Source organism: Schistocerca nitens, chromosome 4, assembly GCF_023898315.1.
Source record: "Schistocerca nitens isolate TAMUIC-IGC-003100 chromosome 4, iqSchNite1.1, whole genome shotgun sequence".
NCBI lineage: Eukaryota > Metazoa > Arthropoda > Insecta > Orthoptera > Acrididae > Schistocerca > Schistocerca nitens.
Window position 1 is genome coordinate 64,577,845 of NC_064617.1, and position 25,655 is coordinate 64,603,499.

General features: G+C 45.6%; 1 protein-coding gene across 1 annotated transcript in view; it reads right to left on the minus strand.

Annotated features, from left to right (window-relative positions):
* LOC126252121 (arylsulfatase B-like) overlaps positions 1–25,655 on the minus strand; it is a 366,034-nt gene that overhangs the window by 34,555 nt on the left and 305,824 nt on the right. Inside the window, exon 8 of the mRNA XM_049952986.1 lies at positions 23,390–23,616. Within this exon, the coding sequence (XP_049808943.1) occupies positions 23,390–23,616 (227 nt within the window). The remainder of the gene's footprint in view (positions 1–23,389; positions 23,617–25,655) is intronic.

Sequence of the window (25,655 nt, forward strand, 5' to 3'; positions counted from 1 at the left end):
GATGTACCGTGCACTATTCAGTGTCCCCTCGACGATCACCAGTGGTGTACGGCCAGTGTAGGAGATCGCTCCCCACACCATGATGCCGGGTGTTGGCCCTGTGTGCCTCGGTCGTATGCAGTCCTGATTGTGGCGCTCACCTGCACGGCGCCAAACACGCATACGACCATCATTGGCACCAAGGCAGAAGCGACTCTCATCGCTGAAGACGACACGTCTCCATTCGTCCCTCCATTCACGCCTGTCGCGACACCACTGGAGGCGGGCTGCACGATGTTGGGGCGTGAGCGGAAGACGGCCTAACGGTGTGCGGGACCGTAGCCCAGCTTCATGGAGACGGTTGCGAATGGTCCTCGCCGATACCCCAGGAGCAACAGTGTCCCTAATTTGCTGGGAAGTGGCGGTGCGGTCCCCTACGGCACTGCGTAGGATCCTACGGTCTTGGCGTGCATCTGTGCGTCGCTGCGGTCCGGTCCCAGGTCGACGGGCACGTGCAACTTCCGCCGACCACTGGCGACAACATCGATGTACTGTGGAGACCTCACGCCCCACGTGTTGAGCAATTCGGCGGTACGTCCACCCGGCCTCCCGCATGCCCACTATACGCCCTCGCTCAAAGTCCGTCAACTGCACATACGGTTCACGTCCACGCTGTCGCGGCATGCTACCAGTGTTAAAGACTGCGATGGAGCTTCGTATGCCACGGCAAACTGGCTGACACTGACGGCGGCGGTGCACAAATGCTGCGCAGCTAGCGCCATTCGACGGCCTACACCGCGGTTCCTGGTGTGTCCGCTGTGCCGTGCGTGTGAGCATTGCTTGTACAGCCCTCTCGCAGTGTCCGGAGCAAGTATGGTGGGTCTGACACACCGGTGTCAATGTGTTCTTTTTTCCATTTCCAGGAGTGTATTAGAAGCGTGTATTCGTCATCGCCATACTGGTGTATCACCCGCGTGATGGTATGTGGTGCCATTGGTTACACGTCTCGGTCACTTCTTGTTCGCACTGACGGCGCCTTGAACAGTGGACGTTACATTTCAGATGTGTTACGACTCGTGGCTCTACCCATCATTCGATCCCTGCGAAACTCAACATTAATGCACGACCAAATGTTGCAGGTCCTGTACGGGCCTTTCTGGGTACAGAAAATGTTCGACTGCTGTCCTGGCCAGCACATTCTCGAGCTCTCTGACCAACTGAAAACTTCTGGTGAATGGTGGCCGAGCAACTGGCTCGTCACAATATGCCAGTCACTACTCTTGACGAACTGTGGTATCGTATTGAAGCTGTATGGCCGGCTGTACCTGTACACGCCATCCAAGCTCTGACTCAATGCCGAGGCGTATCAAGGCCGTTATTACGGCCAGAGGTGGTTGTTCTGGGTACTGATATCTCAGGATCTATGCACCCAAATTGCCTGAAAATGTAATGCCATGTCAGTTCTAGCATAATATATTTGTCGAAATAATTTCTTCTTGGTGTAGCAATTTTAATGGCCAGTAGTGTATTTATGACGGCCAGCCGACGGACGTTGCACGTCCAGCGATGAAGACTATTCTCCCCGCGACTTACGCGGCGGCGCTCACGACGTTCTCCAAAAAACAGACACAGCCAACGGATTGAGCAGTACAGGAATCACCTTCCACAGACAGAAACCTGAATGATCCACCTACCTTGCGAGTGGTGGAAAATAGGACTATGACTCTGGAGCTACCGAACGCGACAGACATTGACGACAGCAAGATGGCATTGATTCCCATATTGTACCGACCGAAGCATTTGTCCCGGCAGGGCGTGAATCAGTGCCGTCTTCTGACAATGAAGGAAACAGCGATCACCGGAACGCCGAAAGCGCCGTCGTCGGACCGTGTGTCAACACGGCGGTTCACATTCGGCCGGGGAAGAACAACCGACCACTCAAGAAGCCAACCGCTAGGCTGAGGCCGTTTCCACTGACTCCAACCTTGCAGAACAGACAGAGAATCATGCAACGTTCGACTATCAACCCACTGACATAAACAGTGAGCAGCAGCAAGATACCAGTGCAGGCAGCGAAGTCGCCCGGTGCCTTACTATCAAACATTCCGGGGCTATGGAACATGAACAGACATCTGCGCCCGCGTCGTGGGCCGAGGACGTCGAGACACAAGATCCCGATCCGGGGCCAGCTGAGGCTCCGCCGGATCATGCAGCAAAAGCAGCACAAGGAGGACCGCGTTCGGGGGTGACATCACTTCCCATGTTCACTTCTCTCCAACATCAACATGGATAACCTCGCCCAACCAACGCGTTGTCAGGCATACCGCCTGGCGACAATGAATATCAACATGATAAATTCTCCTGTCAAGAAACAATACGAGCCATGGGAGTTGATTTTGCTTTCCTACAAGAAGTGAAAACGACTGCACTCCCGAACTTTCATGGTTACGCCACATATGTGACTCCCGGTGGTCCTGCGGACACCTGAGTGAGAATATTAGTGATGGTATTGAAGTAACTGACGTCACGTATCTTCTCTCCGCGCGAGGAATACCACTTACCGCGCTTAACACCCGATTCATTAATGTTTACGCGCCGTCGGGTACCACCAGACGTCACGACCGCGCCAGATTCTACTCCACGGATGTCGCCCCTCTTTTCCTTGGACGGTACGACCACAGCGCCTTCGCCGGCGGTTTTAATTGCGTGCTACACCCCAAGGACCAAATCCCACACTAAATGACCTGTCCGGAAATGGGTGCGATGTTCCAAGAACTTCACTTGTGCGCCACGTGGGAAAAATCAACGGTAATCGCTCTGGCCACTCTCATCTTTCCAGTCATTCGGTCAGCCGACTTGATGTGTCACAAGACGTCACACAAAGAGTGGTGGCCGCTGAACTGTGGCCTCAGGCCTATTCCGATCATAGTGACTATATCTGCACTATACATCTACGCCCCCAACAAGTCTGGCGCAGCAATGGCTTTTGGAAGCTTAATATAACTCACCTGCAGGACCTGGATTGCCGTCGGCAAGTTGAAGCAACGTGGACAGACTGCGAACGCCGCCACCCACGATACACCTAGACCCTGGAGTGGTGGCTCCTCTGTGCCAAGCCAGCAATCCGCAGGACACTTATGCAATATGGCAAGGACGTGACTGCGTGGCAACGACAGACCCTCGATGTTTACTACGCGGCACTCAGGGACCTCGACGCCTTACCCCATTCCCCGAAGAGACAACATGACCAAAGCAGAATCAAGGCTCACATACTATTATTGACGAAGCGCCGACTAGATGGTGCCGTAGTCCGCTCGCGATGGCTCGACCGAACAGCTGCAGAGGAACCCACTATGCACCACGTTGTGGCGGATAAGCGCCGACAACGCCAACTCTTAATCACACAACTCAGGACACAAGACGGTCGCTTCTGTACGACTCAAGCAACCATAGCAAAGGCGGTGGAGGATCATTTTCGTCATCTTTACAAGGAAAGAACCGTCGATGACGAGGCCACTACTGAGGGGTTACAGCAGGTAACACGTACTATCGACGAGACTACCGTGAATGCACTAACAGTGGAAATCTCACTCGAAGAAGTCGAAGACGCCGTGGACAAAAGAGCGGCCAATAAGTCTCCTGGACCTGATGGATTGCCCATCGAATTCTACCGGACTTTCCGTGACATCATGATGCCTCGCTGGGTTATAATGTTCCGCGAACTTATGTCTCCAGACTGTGTTGTGCCGCCAGCGTTTGTAGAAGGACTTCTCATACCGGTGGAGGGCCAGGTGGAGGGCGATCAATTAACAACTGTCGGCCGCTCACAACGCTGAACGCCGATTACAAGATTTTGGCCAGGCTTATGGCAGGCCGTATTAAGACGGCTCTGTCGATGATTCTCGCCACAGAACCGATGTCGCAGGGGGGAGAAGCCAACATACACATGGCCACCGGTGACTGCAGGGACTTAACAGCGATCGCCTCTGCGTGCCGTCTGAGAGCGGCGATCGTCTCCATCGATCTCAACCGCGCCTTTGATAGAGTGCACAATAACTTCCTCCTACGAGTGATGGACTGTATGGGATTCCCAACGCGTTTCATTGACACCCTACGGGGTCTTTGGACCGCAGCCAACCCACACGTCCAGGTCAATGGAAGGACGGTAGGACCAGTACGCATTCGGAGGTCTCTACGACAGGTTTTCCCCTTTCTACCTACCTTTATGCAATCGCACTCGAGCCACTCCTAGGGGCCCTGACCACCGCCTATCTGGCATCACGCTGCGGGACGTCACCTTTCCCTGTAGGGCATACGCTGAGGACCTGCTACTGCTGGTTCGTTCCAATGACGAAGTTCAAAGCGTACTAAGCTGGATCGAGCGATACGGACAGGTCGCAGGCAGTCTTCTGAATATCAACATGTCGGTGGCGTTGGATATTGGGCGTGGTCTCGGACGGGAAGCCCTCGCTTGTCTCCCACCAGTTTCTGATCTGCGATATTTGGGAATCACGTTCACGAAGGATGTACGTAAAATAGCTGCAGTAGACTGCGGGCGGTTACTGCAGATCATACCCGCAATGGTGCTACAGAACCTGCTCCGGGACTTGAATCAGCTACAACGTGCTGAATACTTGAACCTCTGCCATGTGGCACAAGTCTTCCCACTTCCGCTGCAGATAGGTGGCCGGCTTCAGGCGGCCTTCAATTACCACGTTTCCGCAGGTCATATATTTAAAGTACGATACGACAGTCTTGTCCTCCCAGTGCACAAAGGGGGCTTGGATTGGTCAACGTCAGGGCGAGAGCAGCTGCCCTTTAAATGAACAACATGAGGAAACGATAGAAGAGTCAACACACTTCTCTCACGGGTCGTTTACTGCAGGTTGTGATGCCAGCCTCTCACGTCCCCCCGGTGTTGTGTGCGCACGTCGCACCAACAGCTCTCCCATGTGTCGACCTTCATTCGTGATTACAGATATGTCAGCTCGAACCTCCCCGCCACACGTCCACCACCGGCGAAAGATTTTTATACTATCCTTCTGCAGGCTGTTCCCAATAACGTGGTGGAAAACAAGTACCCTACGGTTCAGTGGCCAAGAGTGTGGAAAACGATAAACCACAACGTTCTGTCATCCACGAGTCCTTCGAACTGGTATCAGATCGCCAACAAAAAATATGTCACACGACAGCGACTTCACGCTATTGGACAGGCAGACTCACCTTATTGCCCAGATTGTCACCTCTTGGATACCGATGAACATCGTTTTACATGGTCATCGTTGTCCGGAGTTTGGCGACTAATTTCAGAAGATATTGGCTTGTTACCTCCGGGTCAAGCCTGATATGACTGATCCTCAGACCCTACTCTGTCCAGATGAATCTTACTCTCCCGCCGCAAAATATCATGCGCTTACATGGTTCAAAGGAATTAAGAAAGAGAAAGAGCGGCTTGATTACTGGTAGTTCCTCCAAAATGCTCACAATGCCCTCGAACGCACATCGAGTTATCGTAAGCTCTTTGCAAATTATTTAGGGTGTGTTTTCGTGAACCTCCCACTCAGCTAGGGAGTGCTGCCGTTAATGTTCTGTGCAGCATCGCACTTACGGCTGAACGTCCTGCATTGTCAGCGATGAGAGAAAGAAGAGACAGACTGGTGCAAGGATTGCTGTTATCCTTGAGGCACTAGGGAAGCAGAATGCCTCCGTTGCAAATACCCTTGAAAGGCGCTGTTGGAGATATCAGCTTACGAAGGCGAAGCACAAAGTGGAACTAGCTCCGTGTACTGAAGAACGTTTTAGCTGGAATTGCACCAGTGATTTACAATTTTATTTACTTTTTGTTTACTCTTTGAATGCCTCTTTGTTGTTGTAACAGTTACTAGAATTCTCATTTGTACACGTTTTCTAAATGTAATCATGTAAAAAATGTAAATAATAAACACATAAATTAAAAATAAAATAAAAATAAAAAAAGTGAGGGAATAGTTAGGGGCAACGCCTGAACAGAATTAGTTCATTTCTTTTTTATAGCAGAGTTAAAGTGGCAGTGCCAAGTACGAGTCGATAAAAGAAAGGGGGCTACCGTCTCTGATTCATAATCACAACGTCTTCGGTCCAGGTTTCGAGTCCTGCCGCTGCTTAAATTTTGATTACTAATCATAATTGGTGGCCGAAGAATTCTGGCATAAGAAGTCACACTCTTTCTGCCAACGGCACTGTCAAAGCGGGCGGAGGAGCAGAGAGAGGTTCAGGTCACTCTCTTTTCCTATGGGTGGGAAACTGCCCCTAAAGGCAGAAGAATCAGCAATGACCAACGGCATGAGATGCAGAAGGCAACGGGAACCACTTCATTAACGACACGTAACGTGTATCCACAGGACATGTGGCCTGTAATTGAAGGCGCTTCAGTCCGGAACCGCCGACTACTACGCTCGCAGGTTCGAATCCTGCCTCGGGCATGGATGTGTGTGATGTCCTTAGGTTAGTTAGGTTTAAGTAGTTCTAAGTTCTAGGGGACTGATAACCTCAGATTTTAAGTCCCAAGTGCTCAGAGACATTTGAACCCTTTTTTGTAATTGAAGATATCTCATGATGATCTCTGTATTGGAAAAAGATTCCCGAAAAGTCCCCCATTCGGATATCCGGGAGGGGACTGCCAAGGGTGAGATTGCCATGAGAAAAAGATTGGATAATCAACGGAAGGATAACGTTTTACGAGTCGGGGAGAGTAATATCAGACGCTTGAACGTGGTATGGCAACTAGAAAATCTGAAAAGGGAAATGCAAGTGCTCAATCTAGATATAGTAGGGGTCAGTGAAGTGAAGTGGCAAGAAGACAAGTATTGTCAGATGAGTAGAGGGTAATATCAACAGCAGCAGAAAATGGTGTAACAGGAGTAGGATTCGCAAGAATCACAAGAGGAGGAGGTATACTTGAGAAAGGCCAGGTAATACATTACATCATGGACAGACAGAGATACCGAAATCAGATACTGGATTGTAAAGCGTACCCAGGAGCAGGTATAGACTCAGATCACAAAATAGTACTGATGAAGAGTAGGTTGTAGTTTAAGACATTAGTCAGGAAGAACCAATACGCAATGAAGTGGGATACGGAAGTACTAAGGAATGACGAGATACGCTTGAAGTTCACTAAGACTATAGACACAGCAATAGGGAATAGCTCAGTAGGCAGTACAGTTGAAGAAGAATGTACGTGTCTAAAAAGTGTCATCATGTAAGTTGGGAAGGAAAACATAGGCACGAAGAAGGTAAGTGCGAAGAACCAATGGGTAACACAAGAAATAGTCCACTTGATTGATTAAAGGAGGGAGTACAGAAATGTTCCGGGAAACTCAGAAATGGAGAAATTCAAGGCCGTGAAGAATGAAATAAATAGGAAGTGCAGGGAAGCTAAGATGAAATGGCTACAGGAAGAATGTGAAGAAATCTAAATAGAAATGATTGTCGGAAGGACAGACTCAGCATACAGGAAAGTCAAAACAACCTTCGGTGACATTAAAAGCAACGGTGGTAACATTAAGAGTGCAACGGGAATTCCACTGTTAAATGCAGAGGAGAGAGCAGATAGGTGGAAAGAATACATTGAAAGCCACTATGAGGGTGAAGATTTGTCGTGATAGAAGAAGAAACAGGAGTCAATTTAGAAGAGATAGGGGATCCAGTATTAGAATCGGAATTTAAAAGAGCTTTGGAGGACTTACGGTCAAATATGGCAGAAATGATACATAACATCCCATCAGAATTTCTAAAATCGTTGGGGGAAGTGGCAAATAAACTACTATTCAGTTTGGTGTATAGAATGTATGAGTCTGGCGATATAACCATCTGACTTTCGGAAAAGCATCATCCGCACAATTGCGAAGAAGGCAAGAGCTGACAAAAACGCGAGAACTATCGTACAATCAGCTTAACAGCTCACGCATCCAAGTTTCTTACAAGAATAATATACAGAAGAATGGAAAAGAAAATTCAGGACGCGCTGGATGACGATCAGTTTGTCCGTAGGGAAAGTAAAGACACGAGGGAGGCAACTCTGACGTTGTGGTTAATAATCGACGCAAGACTAAAGAAAAATCAAGATACGGTCATAGAATTTGTCGACCTGGAACATGCGTTCGACAATGTAAAATGGTGCAAGATGTTCGAAATTATGAAAAAGGTAGGGGTAAGCTATAGGCAGAGACGGGTCATATACAATATTCACAGCAGCCAAGAGGGAATAATAAGAGTGTACGAATAAGAACGAAGTGTTCGTATTAAAAAGGGTGTAAGACAAGGATGCAGTCTTTCGCCCCTACTATTCAGTCTGTACATCGAGGAAGCAATGATGGAAATAAAAGGAAGGCTCAGGAGTGGAATTAAAATTCAAGGTGAAAGGGTATCAATGATACGATTCGCTGATGACATTGCTATCCTGAGTGAAGGTGAAGAAATGAGCAATCTAATGAGTGCACAGCATGGAGTGGGAGTAAATCGAAGAAAAACGAAGTTAATGAGAAGTAGTAGAAATGAGAACAGCGAGAAGCTTAACATCAGGATTGATGGTCACGAAGTAGATGAAGGTAAGGAATTCTGCTACCAAGGCAGTAAAATAACCAATGGAGTAAGGAGGACATCAAAAGTAAACTATGGCAAAAAGGCATTCCTGGCCAAGAGAAGTCTAGTAGTATCAAATATCGGCATTAATTTGAGGAAGATATTTCTGAGGATGTACGTCTGGAGTACAGCATTGTACGGTCGTGAAGCGTGAACTGTGGGAAAACCGGAACAGAAGAGAATCGAAGCATTTGAGATGTGATGCTACAGACGAATGTTGAAAATTAGGTGGACTGATGAGGTAAGGAATTAGGAGGTTCTACGTAGAATCGGAGAGGAAAGGAGTGTGTGGAAAACACTCATAAGGAGAAGGTACAGTATGATAGTACATCTGTTGAGCGAATGACTTCCATGCTGCTAGAGGCAGTTGTAGAGGGCAAAAACTGTAGAGGGAGGCTGAGATTGGAATACATCCAGGAAATAATTGAGGACATAGGTTGCAAGTGCTACTCTGAGATGAAGAGGTTAGCACAAGAGAGGAATTCGTGGCGGGCCGCGTCAAACCAGTCAGAAGACTGAAGACAAAAAAAATCCTTCCTTAGTCCGTCCGTCCTGGGCGACTTTGCCGCCTACGTTTCAGAATTCCGTGACTCCGACTACTTCGTGATCTCCAATCTTGATCTTAAGTTTCTCGCTGTTCTCATTTCTGCTACTTCTCAATGTCATCAGCGAATCCTTTCTCTGGTATCTTTTCACCCTGAATGTTAATCCCACTCTTGAACCTTTTTTTATTTCCGTCATTGCTCCTTCTACATAGAGATTGAACAGTAGGGGTGAAAGACTATAACTTTATACACTTTTAATCGAAGCAATTCGTTCTTTTTCTTCCTGTCTTATTGTTTATTTGTAGTTCTTGTGCATATTACATGTTACCCGTCTTTCCTAATAGCTTATTTCCATTTTTCTCAGAATATCGAACACTCCAGGTTGAAAAATCTAATCAATGTGTCTTGATTTATCTTTAATCATGCTTCAGCTATCAACCACAATGTCAGAACGGCCTCTCTGGTGTCATTACATTTCCCAAATTCAAACTGATCGTCATGTAATAGATCCTCAATTTTTTTCATTCTCCTGTAAATTATTCTTGTCAGCAGCTTGGATGCATGAGCTGTTAAGTTGATTGTGCTATTATTTGTTCACTTTTCACCTCTTGCTATTTTCGGAATTATGTGGATGATATTTTTCCAGATGATATACCACCAGTGTCATACATCCTACACACGAACGTGAATAGTCGTTCTGTTGTCCAATCCCCCAGTAATTTTAGAAATTCTGAAGGAATGTTATCCATTACTTTTGGTTTATGCCCTCTTAAGTCTTCCTAAGGTCTTTTAAATTCTAATTTAATACTGGAGGCCCTATCTGTCCCTGCTGACTCCTGTTTCTTCTTCTATCATGTTAGTAGACAAGTCTTCGCCACAAAGTGGTCTTCACTATACTCATTCCACCTATCTACTCTCTCCTCTGCATTTAACATTGGAATTCCCACTGCACTCTTAATGTTGCCGTCCTTTCTTGCAATTTCATAGAAAGTTCTTTTGACATTTCTATATATTGTGTCAGTCATTCGAGTAATCATCTCTTTTTAGATTTTGAGCCGGCCACTTCGCCTTAGCTTTCCTAGACTCCCTATTTATTTAATTCATAAGTGAGTTGTATTTCTGTATTCCTGGATTTCCATGAACATTTTTCTGCTTCCTTCGTTGACGAAAAAGAAGTATTTCTTCTGTTACCCATGGTTTCTTCGCAGTTATCTTTCTTGTACCTTTGTTTTCCTTTCCAGCTTCTATGATCGCCTTTTTGGAGATGTCCATCCCTCTTCATCTGAACTTCCTCCTGAGCTATTCACTATCGCAGTATCTATAGCTTTAGAGAACTTCAAGCGTAGCTCCGATACCTTAGTACTTCCGTAATCCAGTTCTTTGTGCACTGATTGTTTCTGTCTAGTCTGTTAAATTTCATTTTACTCTTCATCATCACAAAATTGTGACATGAGGCTACATCCACTACTGATGACGTCTTGCAATCCAATATCCGGTTTCAGAACCTCTGCCTGACTATGATGTAACGTACATGAAATCTTCCCGTGTCTCCTGACTTTTTCAAAGTACACCTCGTCCTCCTGCGCTTCCTGAAAAGAGTATTTGCTATCACTAGAGGAAATTTATTCCAGAACTCAATCAGATTTTCATCTCCCTTTGCATATAGCATTACTCTTTCAGGATGCTCATGTATTTTATCTCTTCATCTTCAGCTTGGGACGTCGGCATGTATACCTGAACTACCGTTGTCGGTGTTGGTTTGCTGTCGATTCTGATGAGAACAGCCATATCACTGAACTGTTCACAGTAACACACCTTTTGCCCTACCGTCTTGTTCGTAACGAATGTTCCTCCCGCTATACCACTTTCTGGTGCTGTTGACATTACCTGATACTCGTATCACCATAAATTCTTCTTTCCATTTTACCTTAGTGACCCCAATTACATCTAGATTGGACCTCTGAAGTTGCCGTTTCAGTTTTTCTAGTTTCTATTAGACTTCTAACATTGCAAGCCCAAACTCGTAGAACGTTATCCTTTAGTTGGTTACTAAATATTTTTCTCATCATAATGTCCCCTTTGTCATTCCCCGCACGGCGACCGAAATGGGGGGCAAGTCCGGAAAATACTGCCAACGGTGAGATCATCATGACATTTTCAATTACAGGTCGCATTTCATGTCGTGTCATGTCATGTCGTTACTCATTATTTGTCTTTAATTCCGTAACTACCATTGCCTTCGGCATCCTTATGCCATTGATCAATGCTGATCCTTCCTCGTACAGGTAACAAAGCAAGGACCCCGCCTCTTAATTTGCAGGACGTCTTCCGTTAATCCCACCTGGCGGGATCCCAAACACTCGAACAGCGGTCAAGAACGGATCGTACTAGCGTTCCGTACGCCGTCTCCTTCATGGATGTGCTCCACTTTCCAAAATTCTCCCAATAAAACGAAGTTGACCATTCGCCTTCCCTGCTAGCAACCTGACGTCCCCATTCCAATTCATATCGCTTAGCTCTGGTATGTAATCGAAATGACTATGTCAAGCTGCATACTGCTCAAGCGATATTCAAAACTTAACAAGACTGTTTTTGCTACGAATACGCATTAAATTCCTTTTCCTACATTTAGCGCAAGTTGCCATTCATCTCACCAACTAGACATTTTGTCTATGTGGTCTTGTATATTTCTACAGTCACTCAACGATGACATATTCCAGTACACTACAGCGTCATCAACAAACATCCATAAACTCTGCTCACGCCGTCCGTCAAGTCATATAGCTATAAAGAGATTAAAAGCGGTCCTATCACACTTCCATGGGGCACATCTGATAACACCCTTGTGTCTGATAAACACTCTCATTCGCATCATATGTGTTGGGTTCTATTACTTAAAAAGTCTTCGAGTAATCGAATATCTGGGAACCTAAACCGTATTCTTCGTCCTTCATCAACAATCTGCAGTGGGGTACCGTGTCAAATACCTTCTGGAAACCTAGGAATATGAAATCTGCCTGTTGGCCTCCATCCACGTTTTGTAGGGTAGCACATGGGAGGAAGGCAAGCTGAGTTTCACATGAGCGATGTTTTCTAAATGCTGACTGAGGACTGAAGCATTTGTGTCTCAAGGAAATGACTACGCGGAGATTCTGGTCACAGAATTCTGCTTCTTTAGCGGTCAGGAATCATTCTACTGGGAAACCCGCCTCGTCGCGTTCCTAGAATTCTTGCCACGCAATGACTCCTTCATCCGAGAAATGGGGAGCAAATCATTCGGTGCCATGAGAGCAGTACTAGCAGAATGTTGACTGCACCCTGCTCAGGTTGTGCTGACGCAGTGTTCTGGTGCGAAAACAGCCTCTTGGATAGCTTCCGCCTCTCTTCGTCTTGACAGCCGCCCGCATCGTCAGGAGTACGGTCCTGAGGCGGTTTGCTCCCTTCAAGTATCATCTGTCAGCACCACACTCTGGCAGCCCCAAAATCCACTCAGTATCACCGACTCTTTCGATGGTGGTGTGTCCACACGTTTTCACAGCTTGTTTGCTCCTTGTCCTCGGGGTCACACCGCGCTGCCAGCACTCTTCCATGATTATTTGGCGACTAAAGGAGTCATATAAATTCTCATGCAAAAGTTCCGCTGATGCTTATTTTCGGCGGGTTTTGTGAATGGCGTGGGTGGCGATCTGTGTCATGTTCCAAATGTCACGTAAGATACTGAAAACTGACCCATGATTGATTTTCACTTTGTCCATTATCGCTTCCGTTGCGCTACATCGTTCTTCGAGAGCGTAAAGTCTCCTCTTCCCTCGCCACTCACCATTCGTCACAAATACTTGTCGTACCACTGCAGTCTTTATCTTTCAGACTTGGAAAAGAGCACAGGTAGTTCCATTTTTCAAGAAGGGTCGTCGAGCAGATGCGCAAAACTACAGGCCTATATCTCTGACATCGATCTGATGTAGAATTGTTTTTTGCTAGCTTAATATGTCATTTCTGTAGGCATCAACATGGATTTCGGAAACAGCGATCGTGTGAGACCCAACTCGCTTTATTTGTTCATGAGACCTAGAAAATATTAGATACAGGCTCCCAGGTAGATGCCATTTTCTTGACTTCCGAAAGGCGTTCGATACAGTTCCGCACTGTCTCCTGATAAACAAAGTAAGAGCCTACGGAATATCAGACCAGGCGTGTGGCTGGATTGAAGAGTTTTTAGCAAACAGTACACAGCATGTTGTTCTCAATGGAGAGACGTCTACAGACGTTAAAGTAACCTCTGGCGTGCCACAGGGGAATGTTATGGGACCATTGCTTTTCACAATATATGTATAAATGACCTAGTATATAGTGTCGGAAGTTCCATGCAGCTTTTGCGGATAATGCTGTAGTATACAGAGAAGTTGCAGCATTAGAAATGCAGGAAGATCTGCAGCGGATAGGCACTTGGTGCAGGAAGTGGCAACTGACCCTTAACGTAGACAAACGTAGTGCATTGCGAATACATAGAAAGAAGGATCCTTTATTGTATGATTATATGATTGCGGAACAAACACTGGTTGCAGTTCCTTCTGTAAAATATCTGAGAGTATGCGTACGGAACGATTTGTAGAGGAATGATCATATAAAATTAATTGTTGGTACGGCGGGTGCCAGGTTGAGATTAATTGGGAGAGTCCTTAGAAAATGTAATCCATCAACAAAGGAGGTGGCTTACAAAACTCTCGTTCGACCTATACTTGATTATTGCTCATCAGTGTGAGATCCGTACCAGGCCGGGTTGACAGAGGAGATAGACAAGATCCAAAGAAGAGCGGCACGTTTCGTCACAGGGTTATTTGGTAACCGTGATAGCGTTATGGAGATGTTTAGCAAACTCAAGTGGCAGACTCTGCAAGAGAGGCGCTCTGCATCGCGGTGTAGCTTGCTGTCCAGGTTTCGAGAGGGTGCGCTTCTGGACCAGGTATCGAATATATTGCTTCCCCCTGCTTATACCTCCCGAGGAGATCACGAATGTAAAATTAGATTCGAGCACGCACGGAGGCTTTCTGGCAGTCGTTCTTCCCGTAAACCATACGCGACTGGAACAGGAACGGGAGGTAATGACAGTGGCACGTAAAGTGCCCTCCGCCACACACCGTTTGGTGGCTTGCGGAGTATATATGTAGATATGTACATTTCCTTTAGATTCTTCCTAAAAATCTGAGCCTGGATTCTTCTTTTCCATTATTCGTTTTATGTGTCCATTTCACTTAAGATCGCTCTGGTTGATTAGCCCTAGATATTTCACGGTAGGTACTGTTACCAGGGGTTTTTTCATAAATAGTGTAGCTATACAGTACTGGATTTCTTTCCATATGTGTGCGCAATATGTTACATTTATTTACGTTCAGGATCAATTGCTAGAGCCTGCACCATTCATTAATTCTCTAGAGGTCATACTGCAAATCGTTACTATGTTCCGGCGTTGCTCCTTTTTATGGGCAACTACATCATCTGCGAACAGGCTTAGAGAGAATCCTACGCTTTCTACTACGTCATTTATATATGAAGGGCTTATTTCAATAGTGGTACAAGTCCATTACCTCCACTTTTCTGTCTATAATGCTTCTGAGATTAATGATCCAAGCAAACAGAAAGAAAGGTTAATCTCTAGCAATAAGCCATTTGCTTGAATATTTCTGGTATCTCAACTGCAGATTTTTCAGCGCTCATTTAACTTTAGGACTCTGTATCTCAAAATGAACAAAAATGGACTTGTGATTCTTCAGTTTCTCCCGGCATATTTGTTGCCCGAACAGTCTATGGGTATACTGCCGGTTCATAGTGTCCAACGGGCACAATATTTCGGTGATCAGACATGTCGCCACCGTCTGGTGCGCTGACGATGAACCGGCAATATACCCGTGGACTGTTCGAGCAAAATTTGACTTGTACCCGGCATCTACCTGAGCGAGGCGCTGTGGATCTCGTGGAGGAACAGAGCGAGCTGAATTTCGCAGGGTCTCTGCTTGCGGAATCCATGTTGATTTCTGTAGAAGGGATTTTCTTTCTCCAAGAACGTCGTAATTCTTGAGCATAACACGTGTTCCATAATTCTACAACAGACTCAAGTCAACGATATAGGTCTATAATTGTGAGCATCTGTCCAACGGACCTTATGAAAAACAGAGATCACTCGGGCTTTCTACCAGTCGCTAGGAAACTTTCGTTGCTCAAGCGATCTACGCTAAGTTACTGCTAGAAGGGGAGCAAGTACTTTCACATAATCTTTGTAGACTCTTATAGGTACCTCATCTGGCCCTTACGCCTTTTCATTACTAAGCGATTGTAGTTGTTTTACTATTCCGCGATCAGTTTTCTCAATGTCTGTCACATCGAGGTTCGTACGAGGACTGAAAGGTGGGACCTTGTTACAATCTTGTGCGATGGAACCATTTCGGAATACCAAATTCAGTATTTAGGCCTTCTGTTTGTTATTTTCCGTTTCGGTACCAGCATGGTCACTCGAATGAATGGATGATCACCCTGCAGCCACCAGGACAGAACTTCTATACCCCAGCTGTGTGTGTCTGGTGTAAGCCGTTAAATAGTGCAAACGTTTTGAAATGTCTGCGAGTCGACGACTGGGTCATTACAGACGGAGAACAGGCACAGGCCGGGTGAGAGCCGACGCAGCATTTGCGTTGGCCGCCATCCCAACGAATGTGAATTCAATGTCTTACCACTGCGACATCTCGCTCGGTAAGACTTTCTGCAAACCTCCCTGTGAGCTGACATGATCACGGCCATGTTTTCACGTACGACGCTACTCCTCGTTAGTCAAGCGTCCACCATTAGGGACGCCGAAGGACGTGACAGGTGGCGCGGAACGGTCTACCTGTCCTTGACCCTTCAGCTCGTGCAGCCGGCGAGCCCTCTCGCCGTATCTCTGATCGTTGCTGCCAAATGTAGAGTGTTGTGTAACAGTCTGAGATAGAAGTGATATGGAATGATCTGTCGCTTATTAGAACGGAACCAGCTATTGTTCTACGCTCCTACTCGTATTAGTGATTCGATTCTAGCCAGTGGTGCTGTGCAGTTCAAAGGGTCTTCTTTTTCTTCGTCTGTTCCTCATTTTTAAGTTTACCCTTGAATAAACTATGTCGGCATAGTTGTCTCGTCCTGTATTCCGACAGACCTTCTTCTACGGTTTATATATATACTATTGGCCTTTAGCTTATACCGTACAGCAGGTAGTTTCCCGACTTGATAGACCACAAGTGTTGCGTACCAAACTGTCCATCTCAATATGCTACCTCAAATTGGCCCACAATAACTACGTAAGCTACAGCGCATCCACGTCGAGTGAGTTTTTCAGCATTCTCGCGCTCTCTTCGTAGAAACCATTAATTCTAGAGAAAAAAAATTAATAGGACCTTTTTTGTAGGAAATTTAATGTAGTTTAATTTTGTAGTGAGACATGTTTTCGCTGGAGGGTGCGGTTTTCGAGTTATTCACGAAAAACGTACAAAAGGGATATTAAATGTGTTCTATCTCGGAAACCATTCGGAATAGGGCATAAGTCCATAAGAAGTTTTTTGTTCAGAATCACTAATACTATCATCCCTCAAGGCATGTACCTTTCCTCCTGACTCACCCTGCACGTAGCGATACAACAGTACTCTTAGAAAGAACGATTTTTTTGCAGGCAATAACACGCACATACTCATGGACACAAACACAAACACACACACACACACACACACACACACACACACACACACACATACATACACAGACATCAATATAGTACGGTGCTAGCAAACTGAAATGTTACAGAAAACTTTTATATGGTGTGTGATATCATCAAACGGATGATTACGTTCCACAAGCTCTCACAAATGGACTGCAGTGTTCCTATGTAGTCTGGGTTACCAAAAGACAAGATGATCTGCGCCCTCTCCTTTAAGGCCTTTACGGAAACATCTGTGATTGAAAATGAGTCTGGCTATTAGGGAGGCGAGGTACCTTAACGTTGAATGCTGTTGGGAGTTAGTGGAATAGGGGAACGACGAATGAGTTATTGTCTACTTCTCGCGTTTGTGTCTTGTTGTTTCCTCATTTCTCCGTTCCAACCTTCAACACAGAACAGCCAAAGCAACTCGCACACCTGCATAATATCGTGTAGGGTTCCCGCGAGCACGCAGAAGGGCCGCAACACGACGTGGCATGGGCTCTACTAATGTCTGAAGTTGTGATGGAGGGAACTGACACCATGAATCCTGCAGGACTGTCCATAAATCCATAAGAATACGAGGGGCTGGAGATTTCTTCTGAACTGCGAGTTGCAAGGCATCCCAGACATACTCAATAGTGTTCATGTCTCGGTAGTTTGGTGGCCAGCGGAAATGTTTAAACTTAGAAGACTGTTTCTGGAGCCACTCTGAAGCAATTCTGGTTGTTTTGTTTCTCGCATTGTCCTGCTGGAATTGCTCAAGTTCGTCGGAATTCACAATGGACATGACCATACAACACGGTTACGTACGATTCATCTGTCATAGTCGTATCTAGACGCGTCAGGAGTCCCACATCACTCCAACTGCACGCGTCCCACACCATTACAAAGCCCCCATCAGCCAGAGAAGTCCAATGTCGGTGTTCCCGCGCCCGGGTGAGGCATAAAACTTTGTGTAGTGCAGGCATCAGGGGTAGACGAGTGGGTCTACGGCCCCTAGAGCCCATATCGATGATGTTTAAAAGACTGACTGAGAAGTGGGGTACGATGTGTATCATTCTACCTTCCCCATCAGCTTTAGAAAATTTTGGAAAAATTTTTTGGATGCAAAAGTATTCCAACTCTCACTCCCTCTAGATTCCCTGACTGGAACACGCTCTCACCCACGTATCGTTGTAAGTAGCTCATACCCATCAGCTCCTCCTTGCATATTGTCACTCGCTGTCATTATCGTTGTCATTATCTCTCTGTGTCTCTCAACTGTAACTGTCTCTTTTCACAGCCACAGTCATCTTCTTTGTATCCTACTTCTACTGTCTCCCCTACTTGTCGCTGTCTCTCTCCTGCTCTGTGTTACTGCTACTATCTCATTCATTCATTCCTACTGCTGTTTCTCCGTGTCACTGTCTCTCTCTTCCTCTTTATAATCGTCAAACACGCTCATTATCAATGCCTCTCACCCACGTCCACTTTCTCCTTTTTATTCCTATCCCACTGGCACTATCTCCTTTACCCTTCTCCTAGCACTCTTCTATGTTCCATTGCCACTGTGTCCTTCTCTTTCTCCCACACTGCCATTGTCTCCTCTGCTCTTTCCATGACCAACCACTGTCCCCTATCCTCCAGTATTTATTACTTTTCCGTCTCTTTCCCACAGACACTGTCTGTTTCTCTCTCAACATAAAAAAGCGCAAATATGATCGCATGGCACAATTTCGGTATCATTTTTAAGGCTGGTGAGGAGACCCTCATCTTTTCAGCCAGTCTTTTAAACTGGAGCATATTAACCGTTTTTGTGCTCCTATAGGTTTCCTTGTTTCCCCTACAACAGACGCGCCTGTCACTCATGTGGATAGAACTTTACGCGTCACGAAAATTTTGATAGTTTAGTTACGTGCAATTGAAACAATGCAAAACTAATTTTACACGTCAGACTGGATTTTACGTGCATAAAAATTTTCTGTGTGCTTCCGTACTATGACATGGAGCTTCCAGAACCCTTCAGATGACAACGGAGATATACGCTGACGAGCCAAAGAAACTGCTACACCTGCCTAATATCGTGTAGGGCCCCGCGACCACGCAAAAGTTCCGCAACACGACCTGAGATGGACTTGACTAATGTTTGAAGCAGTGCTGGAGGGAACTGACACCATGAATCCTGCAGGGCTGTCCGTAAACCCGTAATAGTACGAGGGGCTGGAGATCTCTTCTGAACAGCACGTTGCAAGGCATCCCAGGCACGCTCAACAGTGTTCATGTCTCGGGAATTTGGTGGGCAGCGGAAATGTTTAAACTCAGATGCGTGTTCCTGGAGTCACTCTGCAGCAATTCTGCACGTGTGGGGTGTCATATTTTCTCCTGAAATTGCCCGGATGCAGGTGATGCCGCAGGATGCTTAGGTACGGGTCTATACGTATCTAGACGTATCAAGGGTCCAGTATCACCCCAACTGCACACGCTCCAGACCACTACATAGTCCCCACCAGCTTGAACAGTCCCCTGCTGACATGCATGGTTCATGGATTCATGAGGTTGTCTCCATGCCCGTATACGTCTATCGGGTGGATACAATTTGAAACGAGACTCGTCCTACCAAGCAACATGTTAGCTGTCATCTACAGTCCAATGTCAGTATAGATGGGCCCAGATGAGGCGTAAAGCTTTGTGTCGTGCAGTCATCAAGGGTACACGACTGGGCCTTCGACTTGGAAAGCTCATACCGATGACGTTTCGCTGAATGGTTCGCACGCTGACACTTGTTGAATACCAAGCATGGAAATCTGCAGCAATTTGCGGAAGTGTTGCATTTGTCAGGTTGGACTATTTTATTCAGTCGTCGCTGGTCCAGTTCTTGCAGGATCTCTACCCGGCCGTCTGAGATTTGATATTTTACCGGATTCCTGATATTCACGTTGCACTCGTGAAATGGTCGTACGGGAAAAATCCCCACTTTATCGGTACCTCGGAGATTCTGTGTCCCATCGCTCGTGCGCCGACTGTAACACCACGTTCAGACTCACTTAAATCTTGGTAACCTGCCTTGTAACAGCAGTAACCGATCTAACAACTGCGTCAGACACTTGTCGTCTTACGTAGGCGCTGCCGACCACAGCGCCGTACTCTGCTTGTTTACATATCTCTGTATTTCAATACGCATGCCTATACGTTTCTTTTGCGCTTCAGTGTAATATTACGGCATATTTCTCCGTTCTATGTTTTATGAACTACGTTTTCACCTCATGGCAGATTTTACGTGCATATTGTTCGAGTGGATCTAAGTGAGAAAGATGATATCAATAAAATTCACATTTTTTTGAGATCGGGATCTTAAGAATATATCGTAAATATTTCAGTCATTTACTCTGAATCTGCGGCTCGATTTTGATACGAAAAAATGGTAAAAACACATTTTTGGGGATTTTATAAGGAATCGCCTATGAAGTAAAGGTACCTCAATAAGCTTCTTAAGGTTCACTCTAGACGACATCAAATTATAAATGAACCAACCGATTTGCTCTATTTGTCTAAGCGGTGGGTGTTCGTACTTTGACCCTGTATTGTAGGATAGTGACACTAACAAGGGAACGTCCCCATCGCACCCCCCTCAGATTTAGTTATAAGTTGGCACAGTGGATAGACATTGAAAAACTGAACACAGAGCAATCGATAAAACAGGAAGAAGTTGTGTGGAACTATGAAAAAAATAAGCAAAATATACAAACTGAGTAATCCGTTCGAAACATAGACAATATCAGGGACACTGGGAGTTCAGCAGCGCCGTGGACCCGTGGTTAGCGAGAGCAGCTGCGGAATGAGAGGTCCTTGGTTCAAGTCTTCTCTCGAGCGAAAAATTTAATTTTTGATTTTCAGTTTATGTGACAAACTCTTATGTTTTCATCACTTTTTTGGGAGTGATCATCACATCCACAAGAAAACCTAAATAGGGCAAGGTAGAAGAATCTTTTTATCCATTCGCCAAGTGTACAAGTTACGTGGGTGGACAACATATTCCTGCCACATGACGCACATGCCGTCACCAGTGTCGTATAGAATATATCAGACGTGTTTTCCTGTGGAGGAATCGGTTGACCTATGACCTTGCAATCAAATGTTTTCGTTTCCCATTGGAGAGGAGCGTCCTTTCGTCTACTAATCGCACGGTTTTGCGGTGCGGTCGCAAAACACAGACGCTAAACTTATTACAGTGAACAGAGACGTCAATGAACGAGCGGACAGATCATAACTTTGCGAAAATAAAGAAAGTAAATTATTCACTCGAGGGAAGGCTTGAACCAAGGACCTCACGGTCAGCTGCTGCTCACGCTAACCACGGGACCACGGGACCACGGCACTCCTGAGCTCACCTTATCCTTGACGTTGCCTATCTTGCGCATGGTCTACTCAGTTTGTATATTTTGCTTTTTTTTTCATAGTTCCACACAACTTCTTCCTGTTTTCTCGAATGATCTGTGTTCAGTTTTTCAAGGCCTATCCACTGCGCCAACTTATAACTAAATCTGAGGGGGGTGCGATGGGGAGGTTCCCTTGTAAGATGGTTCTTCTGCTGGGTACAGGAATGGTCCCTAGCTCAAGGTCTATCCAAAAGATTAGATCCTACCGTCTGTCGCCAACAGAACACGACGTATGAGCCCTTGAAGAACCTCTCTTTTATGCACGACGTTTTGGAACATATATATCGCATGTTGCCGCGTGCGTGCCGACATTTTTACATGCTGACCATTTAAAAGCGTTTCCTTTTATCTTTTTAAAAATGTTTCTTAAGACAGTGGCGAATTAGTAATACCTACATACAATCTTTAGCAGATTACAGAAATAGAAATACTTCTACGGGACTGAAGGAGGTGTCAGGGAGAAACTTTCTCTGTTAGTTTTTATATTTAACTTTGCTTTTTGTCAGATATTTTGAGTTATTCGGTAACTGATCAAAGGTTTTCGTGGCAGCATTGTGCACGCCTTTCAATTCTAAAGGCAAAATTAATGTGGAATAACGACTCACTTTTTTTCTTCTGGTATTGTAAATACGTAAGTTATTGTTACTTTTGATTTGTAATGGGTAATTGATAATACACTTCATGAGTGAATAAGTATACTGTGAAGCAGTATCGAAAATGCGTTCCTCCTGAAACGGGTGTTTACTAAATGAACGTGGATGAGCTGCATATAGTTTTCGTACAACAAGATTTTGAGTTTCCAAGATTTTACTTCTTAGAATTATTTTTATTCCACATGTCAGTATTGCTTGAATCTACACAAAATACTTTAACCCAGTAATTTGGGTTTTCCCGATAGCTGAATTGATTACAGACACGTTCCAAGGTATCAAATGGGAATTCCTGAAGGGAAGACGACGTTATTGTCAAGGGGTACAAGTTTCACATACAACTTGAAACGCTACATCTATGTGCAGTAATGTCTCTTGAAAATCTGATGGTGGATTAATTGCGAAACGCGTCATATGGGCAATAAAGTCGCTCCTTGCCTGATGTTTGATTTTTACTAATGCGACATGGTCAGCTTGAACGGAGAACTGCCGATTATTATATAAATTGTAGCCATCCTCCTGCATGACATTATGCCACATTCATATAATTGAAATTAAGACGTTCTCACAAATCTTGGAATCCCTAGGGCCACTACCTTGCCACTATTAATAACAGGCAATAATGGTCTCGATTACCGGAAAGGATGAACTGTCTAATAAAAACGACAAACTCGAGGGACGGATTCCTGACTGGAAATGGAAGAAAAAAGTTCTACGATCATGTGTCCGGAAATGTATCGTTGCCATGGCAGGTGGCGCTGACGAATGACGGTTCGTCTGACCACGCGCATTGTGTTCCTTGTTTGTTGCGAGCTTTGTGATTGACGTAGCGTACTATAAACAGCAGAATGGTGCGTTATTTACGTCAGGAACAAAATGGCTTGGTTCAAATGGCTCTGAGCACTATGCGACTTTACTTCTGATGTCATCAGTCGCCTAGAACTTAGAACTAATTAAACCTAACTAACCTAAGGACATCACACACATCCATGCCCGAGCCAGGATTCGAACGTGCGATCATAGCGGTCGCTCGGTTCCAGACTGTAGCGCCTAGAACCGCACGGCCACTCCGGCAGGCGTCAGGAAAAAGCTGAGATGTTTGTGTAAGGTGAAGCACATGGAAACCGTCGAGAGACAGCTCGGCTAAACCAGGAAAGGGTACCGTCACAGACGCCAAAGACATCGCACAACATCATGGGTCCTTTGAGACAGACGAGCGTGCAGGAGACGGAGCACCGTGCGTACATCAGATTTAGAGGACTGGGTTCTACAGGATATTGAGACGAACCCTATCTCAAGTAGCAAAAATTTTGATTATAACCACTTCGTATATTAATGTAGGACACGGCAGATAGCGTGAGAGAGTGAGTGAGTGAGTGAGCGAGCCTTTGACTGGTGACGTCAGAATCGAATGTAGTGTGTACAGGTCACGGCCGGCATTGCTGGACAGTAGGCGCGCACCGTGTGGTGGTGTAGGGCGGTGCGGCGTTCCAGGCCGGCGCCCATGTGGGCCTCGCCGTTTTCCCAACCCGACAGCCCTGCCGGCTCGCAGCCGCCCCACCGGTCTAGCGCCGCGTTGCCCTCTCGCCAGCGCAGCCGCAGCCACGCAAGAGTGGCTCCGCCGCTGTCGGAAGAAATCCCCGGCTCCCGCGCCGTCCGTCGCCTTTGTGCAACCTCCGCACAAGTACCTCCGGTCGGCGAACCGCGACGGTGTCAACACGACTCCACTTCCGCTTTCGCCTACGTCACTGGCACAACAAAAACTTTCGTACTCTTCTTAACTTTCACACAGGCTAACGATTCCTGTGCCTAAAATGTTAATTCTTGGTGTTCATCTGTCACGTGGATGTTTTGACATTTACCAACAAGAAGTCTGTAGTTAATAATTCATAGACCAATAGGATGTGCAGGGAAGCTAAAACGGAATGGCTGCACGAAAATGTGAAGAAATCGAAGACATAGAAAAAGATATGATTGTCGTAAGGACAGATTCAGCATACAGGAAAGTCAAAACAAACTTTGGTGACATTAAAAGCAACGGTGGTAACATTAAGAGTGTAACGGGAATTCCACTGTTAAATGCAGAGGAGAGAGCAGATAGGTGGAAAGAATACATTGAAAGCCTCTATGAGGTTGAAGATTTGTCTGATGTGATAGTGTTAGAAGAAGTAACAGGAGTCGATTTAGAAGAGATAGGGGATCCAGTATTAGAATCGGAATTTAAAAGAGCTTTGGAGGACTTACGGTCAAATAAGGCAGAAGGGATGGATAACATTCCATCAGAATTTCTAAAATCATTGGGGGAAGTGGCAACAAAACGACTATTCACGTTGGTGTGTAGAATATATGAGTCTGGCGACTGTGCGTGGAACGACAGCACAGCGTCTGACTTTCGGAAAAGCATCATCCACACAATTCTGAAGACCGCAAGAGCTGACAAGTGCAAGAATTATCGCACGATCAGCTTAACAGCTCATGCATCGAAGCTGCTTACAAGAATAATATACAGAAGAATGGAAAAGAAAATTGAGAATGCGCTAGGTGACGATCAGTTTGGCTTTAGGAAAAGTAAAGGGACGAGAGAGGCAATTCTGACGTTACGGCTAATAATGGAAGCAAGGCTAAAGAGAAATCAAAACACTTTCATAGGATTTGTCGACCTGAAAAATGCGTTAGACAATATAAAATGGTGCAAGCTGTTCGAGATTCTGAAAAAAGCAGGGGTAAGCTATAGGGAGAGACGGGTCATATACAATATGTACAACCAAGAGGGAATAATAAGAGTGGACGATCAAGAAGGAAGTGCTAGTATTAAGAAGCGTGTAAGACAAGGCTGCAGCCTTTCGCACCTACTCTTCAATCTCTACATCGAGGAAGCAATGATGGAAATAAAAGAAAGGTTCAGGAGTGGAATTAAAATACAAGGTGAAAGGATATCAATCATACGATTCGCTGATGACATTGCTATCCTGAGTGAAAGTGAAGAAGAATTAAATGATCTGTTGAACGTAATGAACAGTCTAACGAGTACACAGTATGGTTTGAGAGTAAATCGGAGAAAGACGAAGGTAATGAGATGTAGTAGAAATGGGAACAGCGAGAAACTTAACATCACGATTGATGGTCACGAAGTCAATGAAGTTAAGGAATTCTGCTACCTAGGCAGTAAAATAACCAATGACGGACGGAGCAAGGAGGACATCAAAAGCAGACTCGCTATGGCAAAAAAGGCATTTCTGGCCAAGAGAAGTCTACTAATATCAGATACCGGCCTTAATTTGAGGAAGAAAATTTCTGAGGATGTACGTCTGGAGTACAGCATTGTATGGTAGTGAAACATGGACTGTGGGAAAACCGGAACAGAATAGAATCGAAGCATTTGAGATGTGGTGCTATAGACGAATGTTGAAAATTTGGTGGACTGATAAGGTAAGGAATGAGGAGGTTCTACGCAGAATCGGAGAGGAAAGGAATATGTGGAAAACACTGATAAGGAGAAGGTACAGGGTGATAGGACATCTGATAAGACATGAGGGAATGACTTCCATGGTACTAGAGGAAGCTGTAGAGGGTAAAAACTGTAGAGGAAGACAGAGATTGGAACACGTCAAGCAAATAATTGAGGACGTAGGTTGCAAGTGCTACTCTCAGATGAAGAGGTTAGCAGATGAAAGGAATTCGTGGCGGGCCGCATCAAACGAGTCAGTAGACTGATGACCAAAAAAAA